Source organism: Crocodylus siamensis, chromosome 4, assembly GCF_052110815.1.
Source record: "Crocodylus siamensis isolate JL-2025a chromosome 4, ASM5211081v1, whole genome shotgun sequence".
Lineage (NCBI taxonomy): Eukaryota > Metazoa > Chordata > Crocodylia > Crocodylidae > Crocodylus > Crocodylus siamensis.
The window spans coordinates 96,865,019-96,889,684 of NC_143398.1; the positions used below are offsets into that span (position 1 = coordinate 96,865,019).

At 50.3% G+C, this 24,666-nt stretch overlaps 2 protein-coding genes across 2 annotated transcripts; both read left to right on the forward strand.

Moving 5' to 3' along the window:
• The first annotated feature begins 4,302 nt into the window (after nt 1-4,302).
• Nucleotides 4,303-13,611, forward strand: LOC149866179 (arf-GAP with dual PH domain-containing protein 1-like). Its single transcript, XM_090043065.1, has 11 exons — nt 4,303-4,609; nt 6,128-6,258; nt 7,319-7,410; nt 7,499-7,581; nt 8,850-8,962; nt 9,247-9,393; nt 9,818-9,901; nt 10,315-10,377; nt 11,441-11,512; nt 11,959-12,190; nt 12,314-13,611. The coding sequence occupies exons 1-11, from the start codon at nt 4,519-4,521 to the stop codon at nt 12,340-12,342; spliced, it is 1,137 nt and encodes a 378-aa protein (XP_089899191.1). The 5' UTR covers nt 4,303-4,518; the 3' UTR covers nt 12,343-13,611.
• Nucleotides 13,612-19,899: 6,288 nt separating this feature from the next.
• On the forward strand, nt 19,900-23,836 carry LOC149866180 (urotensin-2 receptor-like). The gene has a single exon (XM_090041074.1). It carries the CDS (start codon nt 22,641-22,643, stop codon nt 23,739-23,741), a length of 1,101 nt encoding a protein of 366 aa, XP_089897200.1. The 5' UTR covers nt 19,900-22,640; the 3' UTR covers nt 23,742-23,836.
• Nucleotides 23,837-24,666: the final 830 nt, after the last annotated feature.

The window sequence follows — 24,666 nt, forward strand, 5'->3', positions numbered from 1 at the left end:
TCTCAGTCGTCTTCATTTCCCACAGCAGCCCTTACAACTCAACCAGTATGGACACAGCCCTCGATTCAACAGCCAAATCATCCCTCCGCCTATAGTTTGCCCCAACAACCACCAGCCCAAGGACCACCTACTTGAACGTCATTAGAGCGAGCAAGATTTGGCTTCCTACCAGGGTCTACCGAAAAGAAACAGCTTCTATACCAAGGAACAATACAATCTGCAGGAACCTACCCAAACACTTATCACGTTAAAACTGACACGCCCAATAAGACATTATTAGCCCATCATAATTGGCTGAGTCGTCGTTCTGAGATAAAAGACTAGCTATTATTCTGTATATAGCTTTTATACCCTGCCTTAATCAGTTTATTTTCTCTACAGGCAAGTGTATCGTATGGGACAGCCGTTCGGGAAACCTTCGTCACCCATCTTGTATACGCGCCTTGACTCCGTAGAAACCACTCCTCCGAAGAAGTGGCTGTATTCCCTGCTAACGCGATACGTCGGCGAGCCTATTCATCGTTCCGTTAACACTACCCCTGCGCATCACTGTCGTAACCACTATACAACACCATCTGTCACGCCTAAAGATTCCCGTAAATGAACTATAGCTACAAGCTGATGCCCACCATGCTATGTCTATCGTTAGTGACACACTCTGTTTTCCTGTTCCTAGTTATTACACCTATCTAATGACCTATGTTGCATTACAATTCCAAATGTTTCCAGTCCACTTAACCAACAGGTTAATAGTATTCGCAAAATAGCTACCCGTGTCAACGGCATCGCTGGCGTTGGCAACAGTCTACTTTCTCAAGTCTTTAATGCACTAGGTTTTAATATTTCATCTTGGCTATCTAACCTACTTTCAGCACTCCTCTTAGTATTTGTACCTGTTATCATTTTCTTTTGTATTTGTTCTTGTGTTATGAAGTATATCCAAAATCGTATAAACTCTGTAAGTGCCTTTGTCTATACCAAACTTTCTAATGAACCTAACGAAGAAGAACTATTCACCATCAACCCATTTTTAAATGAGACCACTACATAAATGTTTCACTGCCCCACGGCACGGGGGCATGTAACTGTCTTATAGTTTTTAGCAAAGACTTTATATTATTTTCTCTTTTTTTTGTGTAACTGCCGCGCGGCACTCTCACATTTATGTAACCTTGAAGTAGACTGTTAATCAAAATGAACGCTTTGTACTTCTCTCCACTGGCATTAAGCTACACATGCGCATTCTGTAAATTTCATTTCTTATCTAAAAGTGTCATTTTTGCAGAAATGAAACTTATGTAGAAAATCTGCCTAGCAATAATTATGTAAAAGAAAATTATCCTATCTGTATACTATAGTTAGTGTCATAGAGGCAGTCCAACAAACATTTATAAAAGAGGCAAAAAAGCAGGAAGCAGCAGAGACGACAACTGGAAAACTCTGTGGGCCTGATCACCCCGCAGACCGGTTCTCAGCCTCCCCGCCTGGGCGTATCCCAGCGAAGATAAAGGCCTCAGAAATCCAACAACTGACAACGATTCACTGTGTTACAGTATTGCTTTGTGTTTCCCAATTATGAGCCGTTGACCAGTTCTGGGACTTAAGGAGCCGGCAGCCGCACCTAGCTTTGGACTTGTTCCACTGTTGGAACGCAAGGGCTGGCTCTGGAACCTCGTGAACCAACGGACACCCGATAGATTAAGAGACACTAACTACTTACTCTAAGTCGTCTACTTGTGCCAACTCGGCGAACCTCGAGGGCGGCTAAGAGCTACCTCAATCCCGCCCCACAAGCCGCGCGCTCGCACAACTCCGCAAAGCCCGCGGCTCCCCTAAGCGGTGCCGGAGCCGCTAGCCCGGCATTTCGCCACAGCATCCACGCCAGAAGACAGGCGAGTGATCCAGGCTGACCTGGACAAGCTCAGCAAATGGGCAGATGAGAACCTCATGGTGTTTAACACCGAAAAATTCAAGGTTCTCCACCTTGGGAGGAAAAACCTGCAGCACCCTTATAGGCTCGGCAGTGCTACGTTGGATAGCACTACAGAAGAAAAAGACTTGGGGGTCATCATTGACCACAAGATGAACATGAGCCTGCAATGCGATGCTGCGGCTAGTAAAGCGACCAAAATGCTGGCATGCATCCATAGATGCTTCTTGAGCAAATCCCGGGACATCATTCTCCCCTTGTACTCGGCCTTAGTGAGGCCGCAGCTGGAGTACTGCGTCCAGTTTTGGGCTCCACAATTCAAAAAGGATGTGGAGAAGCTTGAGAGAGTCCAGAGGAGAGCCACGCGCATGATCAGAGGTCAGGAAAACAGATCTTACGATGACAGGCTGAGAGCCATGGGACTCTTTAGCCTGGAAAAGCGCAGGCTCAGGGGTGATCTGATGGCCACCTATAAGTTTATCAGGGGTGACCACCAGGATCTGGGGGAACGTCTGTTCACCAGAGCGCCCCAAGGGATGACGAGGTCGAACGGTCACAAACTCCTGCAAGACCGTTTCAGGCTGGACATAAGGAAGAATTTCTTTACTGTCCGAGCCCCCAAGGTCTGGAACAGTCTGCCAGCGGAGGTGGTTCAAGCACCTACATTGAACACCTTCAAGAGTAAATTGGATGCTTATCTTGCTGGGATCCTATGACCCCAGCTGACTTCCTGCCCTTTGGGCAGGGGGCTGGACTCGATGATCTCCCGAGGTCCCTTCCAGCCCTAATGTGTATGAAAATCTATGAAATCTATGACTCTGTCTGGGTTGCTTGAATAGAAATGCCACTGCCCCTCCAAGGCAGTTGGTTTTAAAGTTTGGGTGGAACAGGAATCAAAAGGGATTGCTACTGTACCAGTACATCCACCCTGGATCCACTCCTGGCTGAGGGCAAGGTTGCGCTCTGCTCTCCTTGTCAACCTCATTGCCCAGTGGCTGAGATGATTTAGCGAGGGATAATCCTCTGCCTTGGGCACAGGGGTTGACTAGAAAACCTCATGAGGTCCCCTCCCTACTCTCCTATGATCTTATGATATCACACTCTGGCCAGGGAAGTGTCATCTTCCAAAACAGTAAGTGAATCTCATGCGATCATCTGCAATGGACCTGAAACTACCAAATGGAAGGCACGGGCTTCAAGCGAAGTGTCTTGGCCATGACAAGAGCACGTGACAGGCCAGTAGGGCCGTGTGAAACTTCAGGTGCTGATTCAATTCGGAGGAGATTTGGCTCGATTTGGTGGTCAAATCTCCGAATCCTGATTGAATCAGAGGACCAATTAAAAGGTCCAAATCAATTTGAAGCTCTCCATATTGATCTGGAAAAGATTCATAGAGCTTTGGTGATTTGGGCAGTCCCTGCTGGCTGCAGCAGGGAGCTGGACCATGGGGATACCCCTGCCAGGCACCATCCCCTGCCTGCTCCCCCAGCTCCCATGACCCCCAGCCCCCACCCCCATGGCTGCCCCCCTCACCCCAGCTCCCCAGCACCGGGGCTTTTTTTTAAACAACTGGGGGTTTGGGTTTTGGGTTCAGGTTTTTGTTTTACTTTTTTTTTAAAAGGGCTGGGGGTTGAGGTGGGCAGGGCAGCCATGGTGGGGCTAGGACAGTGGACGGGGGTGGGCGGACTCACGGCAGAGCCCCCCACACAGCACAGGGCAGCAGGGATTGCCCCTGCCGGGCAGGAGCTAGTGAGTGCAAGCTTTTTTCCCCCCAAAGAGCGGGGAGCTGGGGCAGGTGGGGCAGCCATTGAGCACGGGCGGGGGATGGGACCTGTGTGATTTGGAGATTTGGCCAATTTGGCTGCAGCCGAATCTCCAAATCAGACTCGGCCGAATCGATTTGGGGCAGTGATTCGAATCACAGAATCAAATCACTGTCCCCTGAATCGGCCGAATCCAAAGCGAATACTTGCCACTTCAGACAGGCCTACAGGCTAGTAGGGATCCACGAGAGATATGAAGTGCCCAGTGAGTGAGGAGTTTCACACTTGCCCTGAATTTACCTACTGGATCTAAAATGAATAGCCATATCAATAAACTAAACAGAACAAAACAAAAAACCCTTCCCTGACCACAGTAACAAGTTAACCTAGTTAATTATGCTGTGTCCTGGTGCCCGTGACGCTGAGTGCCGCCTCTGAACCAGGGCTGCGTTGCTTTTATCTGTACAACTGCTGCTTGTGTTCTTTTCCTGGCTGGGGCCTATCCTTTTACAAGGAGAAATGCGGAAAAACCAGTTCTGTGGTTAACTGCTGCACTTCCCTTCACGCCCACGGGGTTGGTCTCCTCCTCTTGATCAGTCTGGGTGTACTTTGGCCTCTGCCTGCTTCCTAGTGGCTGCACTCTTATCAGGCCAGGTGCTCAGTGCACCGTACTCCTACTTCTAATAATGTTGTAGCTTCTGCTTCCACCCCTAAAGCCCTCTGACTTTCTCTTGACCTCTTCTCTCTTGGGCAAACCAGTGGGCTCCATCGGAGGCGTAGAGGACACGGGCCCTGCCCTGCCCAGAAGGGCAGCTTTTGGAAAAGATGGCTGGAGGGGAGGACAGGAATGTGAAAGCCCTAAAGGATGTGTGGAAAAGACCTGAAAATGCCTTGTGTGCGGACTGTGGGAAGCCAGGTGAGTCTTGGTGGGGATCGCAGTAGTGGAAGAGAAGACTTCTGTGGCTAGCTAGGGGACACCAATATTAGCCAATATTTGGGGCAATTTTGGATAGCCAATATTAGCCAATATTTAGGGCCATTTGGGGCCTGTGTGGGGAGAAAGACCTTTGGAGGAGCAGCAACCAGCATCACTAGTTTTGGGGAGGAAAGCTGAAGAATGTCTAGCATGAGTGGTTGGAGCATTGTAGCTTGAGTGGTTGGAATGTTGTAGCTGTGATGCTCCAGAAAATATGCAAGAAGCAAAGGGTTTTTTTTGGTGATATCTTTTACTAGACCAGCTGTATAGCTGGGAGAGACGTTAGACACTGTTTGGGGCACAAGGTGCCCTTCCTCTGTTTTGGAAGAGAAGCATCAGGAATGCAACAGTGTGTCAGGAGGAATTTGGTGTGAAGTGTCTGGGGTCCAGAGAAAAGGGGCCAAGGGGCTTTTTCTTGGGTAAAGAAGGATGGGAGAATTATTGTTCTATGGAGACATTAGGTGCAGGTTTATGTTATTGCTGTATGGAGCTGTCATGCAGTGTATGGCATAGGAAGGAGGAAAAATAGGGATGGTGCACTGCTTGAAGTACAAGAGAAGGACGAGGAGACTGTGCAGCTCCATCACTGGGGCTTCTGGCACATCAGATCTCAAGAAGTAATTAGGACCTGGTTTGGTAATGGATTTGACAGAAAAACTTCAAAAGAAATCCCAGCTATTGCAGCAAGCAGAACAGTATGATTCACTAAGCCATCACCTCCTGTCTGAGTCGGCACTAGAAGAATGTCCTGCCACAGGGCCCGGCAATACTGTTCTTTCGAAAGGGATAGGAATGTCAAGTCAATGTTGGGGTGTTAAAAGATTCTGAGACACCGCCACTAAAATGTACATGCTGATCCAATATGCTGGTCAGAAACACTTCTGGGGAATTAATTACATTTTACTGCCTTAAATTCCTCACTGACTTTCACATGGCTTCAGCACTGTTCTTCATTTCCTGTGCTAAACTGTTGTCTGTTGCCTTATGAAACAGCTGCCATAATCAACTGCTGAGATGCCTGGGTTTTTGGATTGGGCAATTTCATTTTAGAGACAGAAATCCTGTAAATATGCCACAAAACCCTTCAGAACAAAAGGCACAATGTACATTTAAGAACATTAGCCTCCTGCATGGAGCAAGGGGAGGCAGGGAATAATGACAATACATTTTATGAGCTGGTGTCTAAGCTAACTGCAGGGTAGACTGACATTGTCTGAGCTGGTTTAGACCAAGCCATTCTTGTCTTGAGCAAGAGTTTGGAGTAGGTGATTTCTTGACATGCCTTCTATCCCTATGATTTATACTCCAGAAGGTGAGTGAATCAGCAAGGGTAAAATGGCAGTTATACATCCATCCACATATTTTTCCTTGGTGCCTTGACAGCGCATTTCTCAGTTCAAGAAATATCTCCCATGAGAACCTGCTGCTGAGCCTGCTCCCATTTTTGTTTCATCTCAGATCCTGACTGGGCATCCTATACTTTGGGTGTCTTCATCTGCCTTAGCTGCTCAGGGATCCACCGTAACATCCCTAGCATCAGCAAAGTCAAATCACTGAGGATGGACCACTGGGAGGTGGCCCAGGTGCAGGTGAGACCCTTTCTGCCCATATCTGTGCTGTGGTACATCTCAAGCCTTCTCAAGCCTAGATTTTTTATTTGTAGACTGTAATGTATTGGGTCCTGGGAACACAAAACCACATGGGCAGCCTTCAAGGCTAACAGTAGTTAATATTCAATTTGATTTCACAAATGCTGATTCTTCCCCTAATTTTATGGGTGATGGACTTACCCTTTGGTAGGGAGTAAAAATTGGATATGTGATAACCCTCATCATGTTACTTTATTATGACTATGATGGAGGTCTGCTTGAAACACATTGTGTTCTGACTCAGGGTCCCCTTTTCATCATGCAGCTGACTTCTCCTCTGCCCAATCCTTAGAGACCACGTCTTGCACAGAACTCAGTAATCCAAGCAGAACACCCCTTCTTCCTCAGCCACTCCAGCAAAAGTTTTCAAATAATGCTTGGCCTAGCAGGGATAACAGGGTTTGTCTTCTCCTCCTACAGTTCTCTTGGGCACTAACAGTGTTCTCTTTGGGGAAGAGCTGGGGCCTCTGGGGTACCTTTGCCAAAGGCAATGCAAACCCACTAAACATGAGTGCGTGGCCCTGATGTGAACTTCACTAAAGATAATTATGTTGGGTTAAGTGCATCCTGTAAAACTTGTGCTAACATAGACAAGGTCTAAGAGACTTGACTGAAACCTGCTCCTCCATTGTCATGCTCTCCATGAACATGCCAATGGGTGGGAGAAAGGGTTGGTTTAGAACAGGGGTTCCCAAACTGTGGTACACATACCCTTGGGGGTATGCAAGACATCTCTGGGGAGTACATGGGAGAAATTTTGTAATGGCAGATTTAATTTTCATTATAATAATAATTGTCATTTAAGGGGCTAAAATATAAAATGTATGCCGGTAGGGTATACAGGCAGCTGGTAAATCTAGAAGTGGTTACACAATAAGAAAAAGTTTGGGAACCTCTGGTTTAAAGCTTATTAGCTGTTTTCTTTCTGTGTGTCCATTATGATGAAGGCCTGTGATGAAATTTACATTAAAGAAAGCACTAACTCTGTCTTATTTTGCAGTTCCTGGCACAGCATGGGAATGGAGTGGGTAAAGCCACATATGAGGCTCACATCCCCATTTACTATTACCAGCCAACCTATGCTGACTGCCAGTAAGAGCCACTACTTAAAAGAGGGTGGGCCTTTGTGGGCTCCGCCAGCCCATCACTAAGCCCCTTCCCTTGTTGTGTTATTCCACAGAGTGCTGAGAGAGCAGTGGATACGGTCCAAATATGAACGGAAGGACTTCACTGAGCCAGGGAGATATGTACTGTATTCTGATGGTAAGAGCACAGCATGGATTTATCCTTGCACATTGCATTGGCCCTGCCCCAAGAGGGTGCCAACAGAGGCTGTCATGAGTCAGCTGATAGCACTAACCTCTCAGGTGGCCCTGTCAGTGCTGCTATGAGGGAGCTTGCAGTACTTACAGAAAAGATTACTAAGGGTAATTGGATTGGGTTACCTAGAGACCTGGTGGAATCTCCATCCTTGGAGTTCATAGATTCATAGATTCATAGATGCTAGGGTCGGAAGGGACCTCAATAGATCATCGAGTCCGACCCCCTGCATAAGCAGGAAAGAGTGCTGGGCCTACATTACCCCAGCTAGATACACATCTAGCCTTCTCTTGAATACCCCCAGGGTAGGGGAGAGCACCACCTCCCTTGGGAGCCCGTTCCAGACCTTGGCCACTCGAACTGTGAAGAAGTTCCTCCTAATATCCAATCTAAATCTGCTCTCCTCTAGCTTGGGTCGACAAAGCCCTGGCTGGAATGATCTAGCTGGGGATGGTCCTGCTTTCAACAGGGGGTGGGACTAGATGATCACCTGAGGTCCCTGCCAACCCTCATTTTCTATGATTCTACTGGGAATGTGACTAGTATGGGGCATTATTTCATAGAAGGACACAGTGCTGGCATCTTATTTAGGCATTACCACAAGAAGCTCACCACACTGGTGTTCCAGTGTGTACTGTTGAGCATGGTCTCATGGCATTTTCAGTGCTGAGAGGGCCCAGGCTGCACAGTGAGTAAGCATTGTCCTTCTACCCTCCACTTCCCACCCCAAAACCACAGCAAGCTGTCTTCAAAATGACACTGTCAGCACTACAATGCACAAATCCTTTGCTTGAGGGCTTGTGAAACTAAGCGGTAAGAATTGTGGCCTACTGCCAGTGTCTGCACATAGCTGGGACGGTAAGCAGTCAGGCAGGTTGGTGGGGAGCAGCATGGAGAAATGGAGAATGGTTGAGTGAACATCTTCTCCCTGTGACTGCCAGGGAGTGGGGAACCTTGCTGAGAGAATATATCATGCTTGGATCTATATTCCAGTACATTTCCCTTTCCTCCTCACCCTCATCCTTCCTCTTTCCTTCTAATCACAAGAGACAGCCACACAGGGCCTCTGACAGAGCTCTCAGTTGCAGAGGGGGCAGAGATACCCTGTGTGGTGCTCCATCCTGGGGGTCTGGAAACCCTGGCAGGCTGCATCTCTCTGAGGCCTACTTTGCCCAGTGGATATACTCTCAAACTGGTCTCTCTATTCTTAGGGGTGAAGGAAGGGACCTTGTGGAAACGGGGCCGGGATAATGGTCAGTTTCTACCCCGCAAGTTCATCTTGTCTGAGAAAGATGGGTGTCTCAAGTACTTCACCAAACAGGATGTGAGTATGGCCTGCTTGGAAGGCTGACCCTGCTCCTTTCCCTGTACATAGTGTTTGCTGGTGTCATGGTCCTGTTCTCCACACACTGTGTCCTGAAGCCTCCTTTCTCACTGCAGTCTCAGTGCATCCTTACTTTAGGTGTCAGGTTCATATTTTCATTCCATCTTTTTCAATGCTGGCTCATATTTCCATTCTCCCTATCCCAGGTGGAATTCTTCTCTCCTTTCTTTTTCATCCGTGTTTCTTCGTACCCTATCAGACCAGTTTTATTTCCCTTTTTCCAGGCAAAGGAGCCCAAAATAAATATTAAGATTGATGTGATCAATGCCACATTCCAGCCAGCGAAGGTTGGGAATCCCAATGGCCTCCAGATCACCTACCTCAAGGACAACAAGACCCGTAATATATTTGTCTACCATGAAAATGGAAAGGTACAAGGGCCCATTCTAGCATTAGGCAGCATTCCCAGGTGCTATATGGAATGGAGTGTGAAAAGCTAGCAAAGTCAGTGTATTAAATGTTGTAAAGACCTGTGAGTGGGGAGAGCTGCTGTAGGGAATGGGATGGGATTTCTGGGTGTGGAAGAAGTTGCTGTAGGTATAGAGTGGAAGGGGAGTCATGGTAAGGAATGGTGGAGAAGTTGCATTAAGGGGCAGGCTGGGGATACCAGCTGTTGATTGTGTTGTGGAGTTTGTGAGCCACTGTAGGATCAGGAGAAAATTCTGAAGGCAGCCGGGAGGACTATTATGAAAACACAGTCCCTGGGAGAAGCATAAAGGTATTCCCACAGAGCTGTCTGTAAAGAGGGGTTTGGTTGTGCTGAAGCTTTCTCTCCTCTGCTCTCATGTTCCTCAGGAAATAGTGGAGTGGTTCAATGCCATTCGCTCAGTGCAGTTTCATTATCTGAAGGTGGCTTTTCCCATGGCCAGTGATAATGAGGTAAGAAACAACTTGAGAAGAGTAACCGGCCTTCCTGCTGGTATTGAGAACCACCAGTTCTATAGCAGACTACTCCAAGTAAAGAGACAGAAGTTACAGTATGTGCTGACTGTGCCTACACATCCTAATGGTGACATGGTTAGAAAGGTCTGAGATAAGCAGAGAAAAACTGTCCTCCAGCCTTTTCCACAGCTCCAGAGCTGGGCCTGTCCTTTATAGGGCAGGTCAAGTGACCTTAGGTGGAACATCAAATTGGTTTTAGTTCACCAACTGCAAGAGGGACAAGAGGCAGGGTGGAGAGGAGAAAGAGAGCAAAGCAGTCAGATGGTTAGAGACAGGCTGAGAGGGAAGGAGGGAATGACAAGTGCTGGCTACATGAAAGGAATGCAGGGATATGCCATTCTTTTATGCAGATCAAAAGCCGACTGATGCGGAATTTCCTGAAGGAGGGATACATGGAGAAGACTGGTCCTAAGGTAAGGTGATGCAACCCCAGGAGTCTGTTTGAAGGGCAGACATCAGAGAAATACCAGGGCTCCTCATCTGGCCTTTTTCATTTCAGTGCTCTCCTGTTTATCTCTGTTTTCCCAGACTTCTCAAAACCCCATGGCAAGGCCTCTCTATACACCAGCCAAGGCAGAGCTGGGGGCTCATCAGGGAGCCATGATGTGAGGAGTGAGGAGATTTGGAATTAAATGAACATGGCAATTGAATTTCTTCTTCACTTCAGAAGAGCAGGGCTCTCCAGATGAGCTAGAGTGCCTATGTGGCAGGACATATCCATAGATGAACTCATAGATAGAATTTCCTTGGCTTCTGATCTCGGGGGGCCTTTCAAGGAAACATTCAGGGAAAAACTCAGGATTGAAAAAAAATCATAGATACTGAATCTTCCTGTCAACTCATCACAAGCTGGGAAGTTTCTCCAGGACTGAGAATGTGAGCCCATTTTGGTAGGCTTGCATGTCTAGGTCAGGGGTGTCAAAGACATGGCTTGCTACACCAGTTTGTCCAGCCCCTGGTGTTGGCCCTGAGCTGACCCACATGCTGCTGGGCCCACCCTACTTGCCAGGCTCAGGATGCAGCCTCCAGGATCTGCACTACATGTGGCACCTGTTCCAGGACATGTCCTATACCAGCCAGTCCAGGTTCTGGGCTGCACACACTGCCTCTCCTCCCCTGCCCCTGCCTGGTCTGGAACTGCACCATGGGTGGTGTGGATCCTGGAATAGCCAGAACAGGCACCACATGCAGTGCAGAACCCAGACCAGCTGAAGCAGATTAGTGTGGCAGAGTCCTGGGCTTGGTTGAGGGTAATGTGTGTGCCCCATGTGCTGGATCTGGCATGGGGGGTAGGGAGGGAGCAGGGGAATTCCTGGGCCCAGTCTGGCCTGTGGCCTGGGTTGGCACTGCTTATCTGGCCTACCCATGGTCTAGATGAAGCCTAAAATTAATTTGGGCTATTCATTCCACACTTTCTCCAGCAGAGGGCACTTGCCTTCTATAAATATCCCCCCCCCCGCCTCTTTACCTCCACAGCAGAAAGAGGCCTTTAAGAAGCGCTGGTTCACACTGGATCACCGAAGACTCATGTACTTCAAGGATCCATTGGTGAGTTATAAAAAGGAATAACTTCACCTCCATGGATGGTGCTGTAGCCTGGGACAAGGAACAGTTGGAGTGTCCATTTCCACAGCTTTGCTCTGGAGGGAGGTAGATCCATCATCTGAACACCCCCCCCTCCCCCCCTCCCCCTTCCAAAGCATTGACTTCTACATCTACTTCTGTTGGCCTCCGGTTCCAGAGATCACTTTTAGTAGCTTCCTCTGAGCTTAATCTCCAAGGTGTTCTGGGCCACCAGGTCCCTTTCTCCCCTTCATTGACACTCCCTACACCTTGTCCACCTACCTGCTATGATCCTGCAAGTCATAGTCTCTATCTACTAAAGCGTAGAACCATAGCAAGCTCTCCTAGCTCAGGTGTTGGTGGGATCACATTTGCTTCAGTGCTGCAAATGCCCCCAAATGACAGATCTTTCTTTTCCTGCTGCTGTGTAGGATGCGTTTGCTAAAGGTGAGGTGTTTGTGGGCAGTGGGGAGAATGGCTATAGCGTCAAGCCAGGGCTGCCAGCAAGTATGCAAGGCAACTTTTCTTGGCCGTATGGCCTCACCATCGTCACCCCTGATCGGGACTACCTCTTCACCTGTGAGACAGAGAGCGAGCAGCAGGAATGGATTGCGGCCTTCAGACGGGTCATTGAATTGCCTATGACGCCCCAGGAATATGCAAGTAAGTGCCAGACTGGTGTTCTCTTCCCCCTTCTCCTGCACCTGCCTGTCAGACTCTTCACAGAGAAAACTAGATCCTGCTTATCTCTCTCTTTTGATACACCTTTATTGCCCTTTCCTACAGTTGAAGCCTACTTCAAGGTCAGATCCTAGGAACCCTCACGAGCACCTGACTATGACTCTCGTCTGCCTGATCTCTTGGGGAAAAGGACAGGGGAAAGAGAAGTGAAGCTCTGCACATGAGAAGATAGATGCCTCTGATACCTCACAGTTTAGAGAAGTTTTACTTATATAGATGAACCAATTTCCCTCTGCAGGGGAGGTCAAATTAGGCTGCATTCTTTTAAATGGACAACTGTGTGGGATGGAGCATTTAAAACAGCCAGACACTGAGACCTATTGTTCCTAGGGAATATTGTGACCCAGTTGGACACTGTATGGTGTCAGCCAGTCAGGTTGAAGTTTTGCTCACTAGCAGTGGCGAAGATGGCTGTTGTCACAAATGTCCATCATCACTCCCACAGGGAAGGGAATATCACCAAGTAAATGGAGTGTCCAGTATTCAACTCAGTGGACACAATGCTGGGAGCAGCATAGTTCTAGAGGGAACATAAATTAGTCTGAAAGTGATTATAATGTCACAAGGAAACAGCTTCTCTGCTTATGGAGAATTGATCTTTTTTTCTGGAATTATAAAGCTATTTCGTATTTTATAACCATAAACCAAGGAGGGACACTTAAAGAATTAGTTTTACAGCCAAGATTGGCATCTGTTTTTTTTCTATGAATCAAGCTAGCTGCACACAATCAATCAGTCTCAATAGCTGTAACTTTATCAAGTCATATGTTTATGGTAGACCTTTCCCCAAAATGTATTGAGAAGATTCAAGATCTGCTAACATACACACACACACACACACACATGCATATATAAAAAAGGGAAATCATTGGTATCAGTCAAGGGAAGACACTGGCACTACTGATGCTATGACAGAGGCTGTCTTCTTTCTAAGCTGTGCAATTTAAACTTGCTGAACAAGAATAATGTACAAAGTAAGCATATTTGATCATATCCTCCCACTGATGGCTGGTCCCAACAGCTGTAACAGCTTGCCACCTACAGTCACAGAACATTTCTTTCAGTAACGGGTTCATGTTTTGGGTGCTAGAACCTTGGCTGATGACTGATGTCTGATGTGCCTGTGGTCTGCAGTGCAAGCAACATGTGAAATGCATATTTAGTCTATTAACAGGAACTATAAGGAGTTTATGATGAAACTGGTAATAAGCTCACAAAGAAATACGTTAAAAAAATCTCATTATGGTTTATCGTTTGTTAAGTGAACTCCTGCTCTCTTAAATTTTAAACCAAAAGACTGAGAGACGGTAACATATAATCAAAATAAATAGGAAAAAAGCGTATTCATTACATTTTGTTTTGATGGTTTGTGGCTGTTTCCATCAGTGTCAAATTATATCCTTCCATGGATGCATAAAACAGAGGTGGGCAAAATCTGGTCCACCAAGGGATTGTATCTGGCCCAGAGTGAGTCCATCAACCCTGCCCAGCCCAAGCATGGTGGGTAGCCTGGGCCATGGTATGTGCAGCCAGTCCTGCTGCCCCGGGCACACAGTGCGGCAGGGGCAGCACATTGACTGGATTAGCTTCCCAGCAGCCCCTGCAGTGGCAGCTTCTTCCAGCTGCCACTGCCAGGCACATAGCCTTGCTGCCTGGGCATCCTGGCCCATCTGCCTTGCATCCACTGCTGGGGACGCTACTTGGAGCAGATGGGTGGGGTCTCCATGGAGACCAGCCCAGGACCCACATAGGCAGGGTGTTCTCAGCTGGGTGCGTAGGATGGGGCCGTGGGCAGGCAGGGAGCAGCTTTCGGGAGTGGGATAGATGGGCAGGGCTGGGGTTGGGATCAGGATTAGGATTGCAGGGTGGTGATAGAGTAGGGCTGGGGTTCAAGGCAGAGCCACGATTCACTGCCCACACATCCCTGCAATGGGTGCTGGTTCTGTGGGCAGGGGTGCACGGGGAGCAGTTTGTGGCTCTGTCCCAGGCCTTGGCCCCGTGCTGTCACTGCCCTGTGATCTTGATCCCAGCCCCAGCCCTGGCCACCCATCTGGCTCCTGGATGCTGCTCCCTGCCTGCCTATGGCCTCATCCCATCCACCAGGCTGAGCACACCTTGTTGCTATGGGTCCTGAGCCAGTCTCCATGGAGACCCTGAGATCACCGAGTGGTGATAGCACAGGGCCAGGCCCTGGAGAAGAGCCACTTAGAGAGAGTTTTGGTGAACTGTTGCAGGGAGTGGGGAGAGAGGGAGTACTGGTTCAGCCCATCAAAACTCCCTAAGTGGCCCTCCAAATAATTGCCCACTCCTAGGATAAAGTCATGTCTTCTTTTCCCTTTGCCCCTCTCAGGATCCCTTTAGGCCTGTGGGTTGGGAGCACCATGACCTATCATCTGCATGGTTCTTTGGATTGAAAGCTGTGGGCGACACTCCACTGCTCAGGCACAATGGGGGCCTGAGTTTGTCTGGGGAGGCCACAGAGCTTTTACAAGGGCTGGAGCCAGTCTGTGAAATGACTTGACCTAAGGGCCACTGCAGACCTCAGCACCTCCAACTCCTGGGCATGGCGCCCATCCTGTAACTTGCTTTCTCTGTTGGTAAGTGCAGAGCAGTGCCTTCAACAATAAAAGAAAAAATAAGCCCTACCAAAACACTGGTCCACATGCAGCTCTACCCCTTGGGTGAGGATGACCCGTACAGGGCAGGGAATAGTTACATCCCTTTGGAAGATGCCCAGGTAACTAGGGTAACAAAAGTAACATATAAAAACCTATGTAGAATGCTTTCCTCTCCTGCTCTTTTATATCTTTATTCCTGTGGTAGTATCAGTATCAGAAGAGAGATGATTAAGGGGCATTTAGCTTCACAGCAGCCAAGCTATATATATAATTGATGGAAAACAGTGCATCATGATGGTATGGATCTGGGTTTTCTGTTTGCCAAAGAAAAACACAGATTTTCCTTTTTAAGGAGAAAAACATGGATTTTCTCCTGTAAAGGAGAATAAAGTGGGAAAAGGTGGGTTTCTGCTTGAAGGCTGGCAGTTTCATCCTGCAAGAGGCTGCTTGGGGCTGGGGAGAGCAGGAGGAGGGCAATTGGAGGCAGTGGGTACCACGTGCATGTGCACACTCATGTGCATGTGGTTGCCAGGCAGCATGGAGAGCACCGCGTGCAGCTCCCTCCAGGTAAATCTATGTGGTGGGGGGAACGGATTGAGACCCCCATAGTGAGGGAGGGAGTAGGGCAGGGCTGGGGCTGGAGGGTGCATGAGGCTAGGGGCAGTGTGGGAATGCGCGACAGCAGGGCCCAGCTGGGGAGCGGGAGGGAGCCAGGGGCATCTCATGTGGTGGGGGTGGCTGGTTCCCTGCCACTATGCACACTCCTGGGAAGGGAGGTATGGGGGGAGGTACATGGGCCCCAGCGTTGTGGGTGGGGTGGGGTTTCATAGATTTCATAGACATCAGGGCTGGAAGGGACCTCGGGAGATCATCGAGTCCAGCCCCCTGCCCAAAGGGCAGGAAGTCAGCTGGGGTCATAGGATCCCAGCAAGATAAGCATCCAATTTACTCTTGAAGGTATTCAGTGTAGGTGCTTGAACCACCTCCGCTGGCAGACTGTTCCAGACCTTGGGGGCTCGGACAGTAAAGAAATTCTTCCTTATGTCCAGCCTGAAACGGTCTTGCAGGAGTTTGTGACCGTTCGACCTTGTCATCCCTTGGGGCGCTCTGGTGAACAGACGTTCCCCCAGATCCTGGTGGTCACCCTTGATAAACTTATAGGTGGCCATCAGATCACCCCTGAGCCTGCGCTTTTCCAGGCTAAAGAGTCCCATGGCTCTCAGCCTGTCATCGTAAGATCTGTTTTCCTGACCTCTGATCATGCGCGTGGCTCTCCTCTGGACTCTCTCAAGCTTCTCCACATCCTTTTTGAATTGTGAATCCCAAAACTGGATGCAGTACTCCAGCTGCGGCCTCACCAAGGCCGAGTACAAGGGGAGAATGACGTCCCGGGATTTGCTCAAGAAGCATCTATGGATGCAAGCCAGTGTTTTGGTCGCTTTACTAGCCGCAGCATCGCATTGCAGGCTCATGTTCATCTTGTGGTCAATGATGACCCCCAAGTCTCTTTCTTCTGTAGTGCTATCCAACGTAGCACTGCCGAGCCTATAAGGGTGCTGCAGGTTTTTCCTCCCAAGGTGGAGAACCTTGCATTTTTTGGTGTTAAACACCATCAGGTTCTCGTCTGCCCATTTGCTGAGCTTGTCCAGGTTAGCCTGGATCACCCGCTTATCTTCTGGCGTGGATGCTTTGCCCCAAAGTTTGGTGTCATCGGCGAACTTGGCCACTCCACTCCTGACTCCAATGTCCACATCATTAATGAAGATGTTGAACAGTATGGGTCCAAGAACAGAGCCTTGAGGGACCCCACTGATCACAGGGCACCACGATGAGTGACTGCCGTCAATTACAACCCTCTGGGTCCGATCACGGAGCCAGTTTCCCAGCCAGCGGATCGTGGTGGAGCCAAGGCCACAACTGGCCAGTTTGGCCAAGGAGTGATCATGGGATACCAGATCAAAAGCTTTTTTGAAGTCAAGATATATGACATCAATCTCTTCTCCCTTGTCCAGGTGATAGGTCACCTGGTCATAGAAAGAAATGAGATTGGTCAAACAAGACCTACCTGCAACAAACCCGTGCTAGCTATCCCTTAGGATGTTAGCCTGGGCCAGTCCCTCAAGGATGGCCTCGTTAATAAACTTTTCTAAGATCTTCCCCAGGACAGAAGTCAGGCTAATGGGCCTGTAGTTAGCCGGATCCACTCTCCTCCCTTTCTTGAAGATCGGCACCACATTGGCCTTCTTCCAGTCTTCGGGCACTACACCAGAGCACCAGGAGTTTTCAAAGATCCGTGCCAGGGGCTGGGCTATGACGCTCTCCATCTCCCTGAGTACCCTGGGGTGCAGATTGTCAGGGCCGGCTGACTTGAAGGTATCCAGCTTCTCAAGGTGTTCCTTCATGAGGTCAGCATTGATGGAGGGTAGGGGATCCCCCTCACCCGGATCTCCCTGTCCCACAGCAGGCATGGGTGTCCCATGGGACTGATGAAAGACTGACGCAAAGTACCTATTTAATAGGTTGGCTTTTTCCTGGGCGTCAGTTGTCAGTTGCCCCATCTGGTTTAGCAGGGGTCCAACATTGCCCTTGCTTTTCCTCCGGCTCCCCACATATCTGAAAAAGGACTTTTTGTTGTCCTTGATGCTTGAAGCTAGTTGGAGTTCAGTTGCAGCCTTGGCTTTCCTGGTTTGGTCCCTGCAGGACCGGACCAGCGCAGAATAATCCTCCTTGGAGGTGAATCCCATCCTCCATCCTTTGTAGGTTTTCCTTTTTAGCCGCAGGAGGTCCGCTAGGTCCCTGGAGAGCCAGGAGCGCTGCTGTGCCTTCTTGCTGCCTTTCCTCCGTGTTGGAATAGATTTAGCTTGTGCACTGAGGATCACTTCCTTGAGAAGCAACCACTCTTCTCGAACTCCCATCTCCCTGGGGTCACGGTCCCTGAGGGCCTGACCGACAAGCCTCTTGAGCTTGTCAAAGTCGGCTTTTCTGAAGTCAAGGACTTCTGTGTTGCTGACTGACTTGCCAGCTTTACGATGGATGGTGAAGATGATCAGCTCGTGGTTGCTGTCACCCTGCTTCCCATCGATCACTAGGTCGCCGATTAGGTCGTCCCCCGTAGCCAGTACCAGGTCGAGCAGCGCTTTGTCTCTCGTTGGCCCATAGACTTCTTGAGTCAGGTAGAGGTCATCCACGCACGAGAGAAAGCTTTGCGACCGCTCGGATTTTGCTGAGTGATCTTCCCACGAGATGTCCAGGTAACTGAAGTCACCCATGACAACCAAGGTCCTGGAGCAAGCGGCCTCAGTCAGTTCCTGGGCGAACTCCTGGTCAAGCTCAGGACTTTGAGTGGGAGGTCTGTAGTAGACTCCCACTGTTGTGTCCCCTGTGCCGTATTCCCCATGAATTTTTACCCAGAGGGTGTCTAGCTGTCCATGCCGGTCGCCAACATCAGCTTGCAGGGACATGTAGCTTTCCTTCACATAGAGAGCTACACCCCCGCCCCTTTTGTCAATACGATCCTTCCTGTACAGTGTATAGCCCTCTGTAGCCGTGGTCCAGTCATGGGTGGAGTCCCACCGGGTCTCCGTTATCCCAATGACGTCATAATTCTTTGCACTGAGCAGGAGGACAAGCTCGTCCTGCTTGTTACCCAGGCTCCTGGCATTAGTGTACAGGCAGGCAAGTGTGCCCTTGGGGGCTCTTGCCTTGCCCACAGATTGTGCCAGGGCTGGGGCAGGGGTGGGCTCCCTTAAGTGCCTTGGTCCGCTGGCTTTGCAAGGGTCGCTCAGCGGGCCAGCAGTGGCAGTAGTCCCCCCATCCCCCAGCAGGCTTAGTTTAAAGCCCGGTGGAGCAGGTCAGCCAGCCTGGCTGAGAAGAGCCTCCTCCCCAGGGGAGAGAGGTGGAGGCCATCTCTTCCCAGCAGCTCACTGCCTCTCTCGCCAAAGAGTGGGCTGTGGTCATGGAAGCCAAAGCCTTCCCGATGACACCAGCGCCGCAGTCTTTGGTTCACAGCGTGGATCCTCCTCTCCCTCCTCAGCCCATAGCCCGAGACTGGGAGGATCGAGGAAAACACCACCTGAGCTGCTAGACCCCTAAGCCCTGCTCCCAACTCCCTGTAGCGCCTCATGACCTGGCTGGGGGTGCTCCGAGCCGTGTCATTGGTGCCCACGTGAATAAGGAGCGTGGGGTAGTGGTCTGTGGGCCGAAGGAGCTGCGGGATCCTCTCCGCAATGTCTCGGATGCAGGCCCCCGGGAAGCAGCAGACTTCCCGGGCTAAGGGGTCGGGGGGGCAGGTTGGCCCCTCAGTGCCCCGCAGGATGGAGTCTCCCACAACAAACACCTTTCGCTTTGTCTTGGGGAGAGCGGGGGCAGTAGCTGCGGTTGAGCCTGGGTTGCCTGCGGGAGCTGGCAACTGAGGAGGCTCTGCTGGGGCTGCAAGAGGTGCGAACCTGTTGCTAAGCTCCGGCGGGGCAGGGGCCTTGGTGTGGCGGGCCTTGGGGCCCTTGACCACCTCGGTCCATGCCCCTGACTGGGCAGAGCGGGAGGTCCCAGAGTCCTTCTTAGTTGCGGAGGGAGACGGAGCTCTCCCCTGCGGCTCCGGGGGGAGAATGGCCTGGCAGTAGGAGTCTATCTCCTGCTCGCAGTCCCTGATGGCACGCAGTCTCTGGACTGTGGCCTGGAGCTCCTCCAGCTGGCGCGCCAGAGACCCCAGTAGGGAGCAGACCCCGCAAGGGGAAGTGGCCATGCTCCCAGGCCCCAGAGCCTGAAAAAGGGACAGGCAGCCCCTGCAGCCAAGAGCCAGGGGCTCCGTCTGCGTGGAGCCCAGGACCATGGGCTCCGTCTGGGTGGCCATCTCTGAGGTGCCCGATGGGGGGGCCGCAGAGCCCGAGGGGACCCTCGGGGTGCGGCGGGTGCCCATCCGTGTCATGCCTCTGGTAGGCTGGCTATGGCTGGGGCTGACTACTTTGGGGGGGGGGGTCGCAGGCAGGGTGGGGGTGGCAGCACAGAGTTGTGCACCCTGCTACTGCTAGGCAGGCAGGGGCCGCCTTACCATGAGAATGTGGCTGGTATGGGGCTTTTGGCAGCAGCACCGAGCCTCCGTCCCCCACTCTGCTGAGGAGGCCCCTAAGGGGGAGGGCAGCAGGCCAAGGAGCCCCAAGGCCACAATGGACAGCCCATATCCCCCTCACCCAGGCTCCGCTCCAGCCATGCCCCCCACGTGGGGAGGGGGACTTGGGGTCTGCCACCTCCTGCAGGCAGTAGCCAGGGCTCAGATGCTGCTGGGGGTGGGGAGCAAGGGGCTTCTGGCCCTGGCCCTTGTCCTGTAGCCCTGGCAACTGAGGGGCAGGGGGCTGCAGGTCGCGAGTGAGGGCACCAGCAGGGCTGGGGGTGGTGGGTGAGGAGTGGGGAGCGCTGACAGGATCAGGGGGCTGTGGGTTGGGAGTGAAGGGCAATGGCATGGGCATGGGCAGGGCACCAGCATATTAGAGCTGCTCAGTGCCCCAAAGTAGGGTCGGAGAGAGGGCTGCTGCAGCTGGACCTACATCCTGGTGAGTGAAGGGGGTAGGGGGAGCTATGATTTTTTATGATAAAAAAGCCAAAATCAATCACCAAAATATATAAATATTTAGAATGTATTTTATTATAATGACTAAGGCACTGGTAGGCTCCAATTTGCTTCAAAATTGTAAATATATCGATAAAACATTGTGTTCAATTGATACCTATATATTTAGTGGCATTTCATTTTAATCACAGAAAAGCAGGATTTTGTTTTTTTAAATCAGAAAATTTGGGGGGCTTTATCAGAAAATTTGCTATTCCTAAACAGAGAAAACCAGGATCCCTGTTGAGTCTTTCCAGTGGTGCATTTATTACACAAGGTTACACTTCTCCCTGAACTATGCAAACACAAGATTTGTCTGCAACTTCACAGCATGGCTGCCCTGCACTACTGAGCTTGCAAGACACATGTCTGGACAAAGGAAATGGGTGCAGGAAGGTCAGTAATAGGTAATAGCAAGTGGGGGGGGGGGACACAGTCCCATTCACCTTGCGCCCAAAGTCTCAGTTTCTATAGCTCAGCTAGCAAAAGGAAGCTATCACTGGTATCTAGACTAGTGGGTCCATCCCACACCACTAGGGGGTAGTGGTGCACATATATCCCATTGCCAGCTTTTGAGAAGACAGAATTGAAGGCTAAGGGAGATGTAATTTGCGTTTTTGTGGGTGCATCTACAACTGCAATTAATTCGAACATGCGTCTGAGAGCAATAAACTCTGGGGCGATAAACTCTTGAGTTTATTGCTATTTGCATGTCTGCCCAGGATCGCATCGTACTGAACCGGGTCAGAGCAACCTCAGCTGGCACGGGGGCACCAGCGGTCAATCTGCCAGCCTGGAGCTGCTCTCCCCAGATCAATGTACTGCAGAGGGCGTGACTGGGGCATGAGGGTGCTTCAGCGCAGGGTTAGCTGCCAGGCATGCCCTGCACTGAAGCGCACTTGTGTCCCAGCCAGCCGGAGCAGCATCTATAGACCCTGTTGCAGAGTTTTTTACTTTGCAGCAGGATAGTACTTGTATTTATAAGTACTATCTTGCTGTGGAATATATTAATTTACTGCAGCCTAATAGAAGCGCACATGTAGACACCAAGATGTTTACTGCGCAGCTGATTAGTCTACTGTGCAGTAAATGCCTTGTGTAGATGTGCCCAGTGAGTCTAAAGTGACCAGCTTTTTTTTTTGTGACTGCTGATGGTGCAAACATGGCAACACTAGTTAGCAAAGCAGGTACTGCAATTACTAAAACCCATCTTCCTTGCCTAGGATTGTCCAGTCCACTATGTCCCACTTGCAGAGGGGAGCAGCATACCTTTCTCTCTTCTTATGCCCTTCCCCACCCAGCTTGGGGCAGGAGAGCAGTGTGTCAGTTCCCCTGATAATACATTTCCTGTGCTAACTCTCCCATTAAACCAAGGAGATGAAGCATCAAAACCCTTCCTACAAGGTTCTGGGGGTGGAAATTAGAAGTAGACTTAAAAGAGAGGAAAGAAAGAAAGAAAGGAGAAAAGAGAAAGAGAAAGAAACAGAGAAAGACTGAAAGGGTGGACGAGGGGGAAGGAAGCCAATGCCATTCCTCAGCTGGTGGCTGAGAGTCCAATACAAACTTGAAGTGCTTTGACACTTGTGTGTTAAGCTGTGAGTTAGACAAGTCCTCCCTTCAGAAGGGAAGAAGACTCTGGAGGATAGCTGAGAGGGAGCATAATTCTTCTGTGTCCCTGTCCAAGCTCTGAGGAAGGAGACACCTGGAAGAAAGAGAAATCTGCATGCCCATGGGAGAAACTTCTGTTGGTCTCTGTGGGTCACTGAGGAAGAAAGGACAGAGAGAGCAGGTGGTGAAGACAGGAGATATTGCCTCATTATCAGACAAGGCAGAGTGTTTGACTGTCATGGATCTGAAGTGCCACTCCCCTTCTCAGCTCCTTGGTTCTCTGAGAGCTGGTAAGGTGTGCTGCTGAGCAGGGTTTGTAAAGGACTAGGGAAGTCTGATAGGCTGTATTGTTCAATGTGGGAAGTGGGCTCTCCATGACTATTTTGGTGTTAGCCCAGGTCTTTCTGCATTACATCCTCCTTCCCTTGCTGCTGCCTGGTCTAAGCTGATAAGAGGTCCAGGCAAGCCAAGGAGGAAATGCATTAGTGACTGCTTGGGCTGTAACTGCTTGCACAGCTGGAATGCATGTTTTGACCCTGGCCTGATGGCATCAGAAACTGGAGAGGAAGCCCAGTGTGGCAACTTCTCCGATGACAGCAGCGATGATGGTGGTCTTGGGGAGGACAGCCCAGTCACTGGCCTACTGGGCACAATCCTGACAGTCATGTGCCTCTTTGGGATGATGGGGAACATTTACACGCTGGTGGTGGCATCCAGTGGCATCTCTGGCCGCTCAGCTGGCTCTCTGGGCGTCTACGTGATCAACCTGGCCCTGGCTGACCTCCTTTACCTCTCCACCATCCCCTTTGTGGTGTGCACATATTTCGCCCATGACTGGTTCTTTGGGGATGTGGGTTGCAGGCTCTTGCTCAGCCTGGACCTCCTCACCATGCATGCCAGCATCTTCATGCTGACTGCCATGAGCCTGGAGAGATACTGGGCAGTAACCAGGCCACTGAGGGCCAGGTGGGCTGCAAACAGCTATCGCAGACTCACTAGCTTGGCCCTCTGGCTTCTGTCACTCTTGCTCACTGTACCCATGATGGTCATGATCCAACTGAGGGACAGCAGCAGCCACAAGAAGCGGATCTGCTTCCCCACCTGGACACCTGAAGCCTTTCGCATTTATCTCACGGTGCTCTTCACCACAAGCATCCTGGGTCCCGGCTTGATCCTGGGCTTTGTCTACTTCCACCTCGCCAGAGCCTACTGGGCTTCAGTGGTAGAGACACAGCCACGGGCAATGGGCCGGGCCTCCAAGCAGAAGCTTTTCTCCAGGATCTTCAGCATCATTGCAGCCTACTGGTCCTGCTTTGTCCCTTTCTGGGCCTGGCAGCTAGCCAAGCTCTATGGGGCTGAGGGCCTCGGGATCAGCCCTACTGCTCAGGCATACCTTAACTTTGGCGTGACCTGCCTGACCTATGGTAACAGCTGCATCAACCCCTTCCTCTACACCCTGCTCACCAGGAACTACCGCGAATACCTGGCCCACCGAGGGGAGAGGCAGGCAGGTGAGAGAATCCTCTTCCGGAGAGGGAAGCAAGGCAGGGTCCTAATTGAAGGCATGCCTGGTGCCTCTGACGGACTGCCCAACATAGGCCGGGGGCTTGAGAAAGGAAAGCAGAGGGAAGCCCCTGGCAATTAAACTCTGCAAGCAGTTTCAACTGGGGCTTAATGCAGCTTTCTATTGATGCTTATTAGTCTCATGTGGAATATGAAATAAATACAGCTCTGCCTTCTCTAGTGCCTGCAGTGTCTTTTGCTTTCTTATTGAGCTATACTGATAATCTTCACCTGAGCATTGGCTTATTCAAAGTCCATTGAAACTCCCTGTTCCCTCCCTTGGTTCCCCTCAAAGGATGCTTCCCTGTGCACAAACTCATAGGCAGGAGGAAGGGCTGGGGGTAGGGCATGGAAATTGTTAAAATGGGTCCTGTCTTGGGACCTGTCCCTGTCTCTGGTAGCAAGAAAGAGAACTGGGTTCCTTCCTCAGCCTCATCCCTCTGTATGTACCTGGCTTCCCTCCTCCTATGAAGAAGTGAGCCAGTACTGAGAGCAGAAAGCACTGGCACAGCTAAATTATGTGGTAATACTGTCTCTAGCAGGAAAGCATCCTTTCTGTGCTCTGAGAGCAGGCTGCGCCCTTGTAAACTCAGAACAGCAGTGAGTCACTCCAAATTCTCATTCTATTAGGCTCATTTCTAACAGCTGCCCAATTTAGCAACAGGGCTGGATTAAGGGCCCTGTCTAGAGCCCTGGCTGTTGGAATCACATGGGATCATTAGAATCTTAGCTTTTATTTAAAAATAAGTCCCACTTTCGTGCAAATCCCCTTGCAAACATGAGCAAAGTTGAGCAAGCACCCGAGAGAGCCTAAAACAACGGCTCAGAAGGAGTGGGAACAGCCTCATTTCGCTTCATGGGGTGGAGGCCTGGCACTCTTGATAGCCACACCAGCCCAGCAAAGAAGTCTACAAGTAGGGAGCCTCACTACCAACACCCATCAGAGGCAGGCTGAAAGCATCTTCCTCTCTCTCCCAGAGTCCTCTGCCCAGGTAGCTGAAATCCAA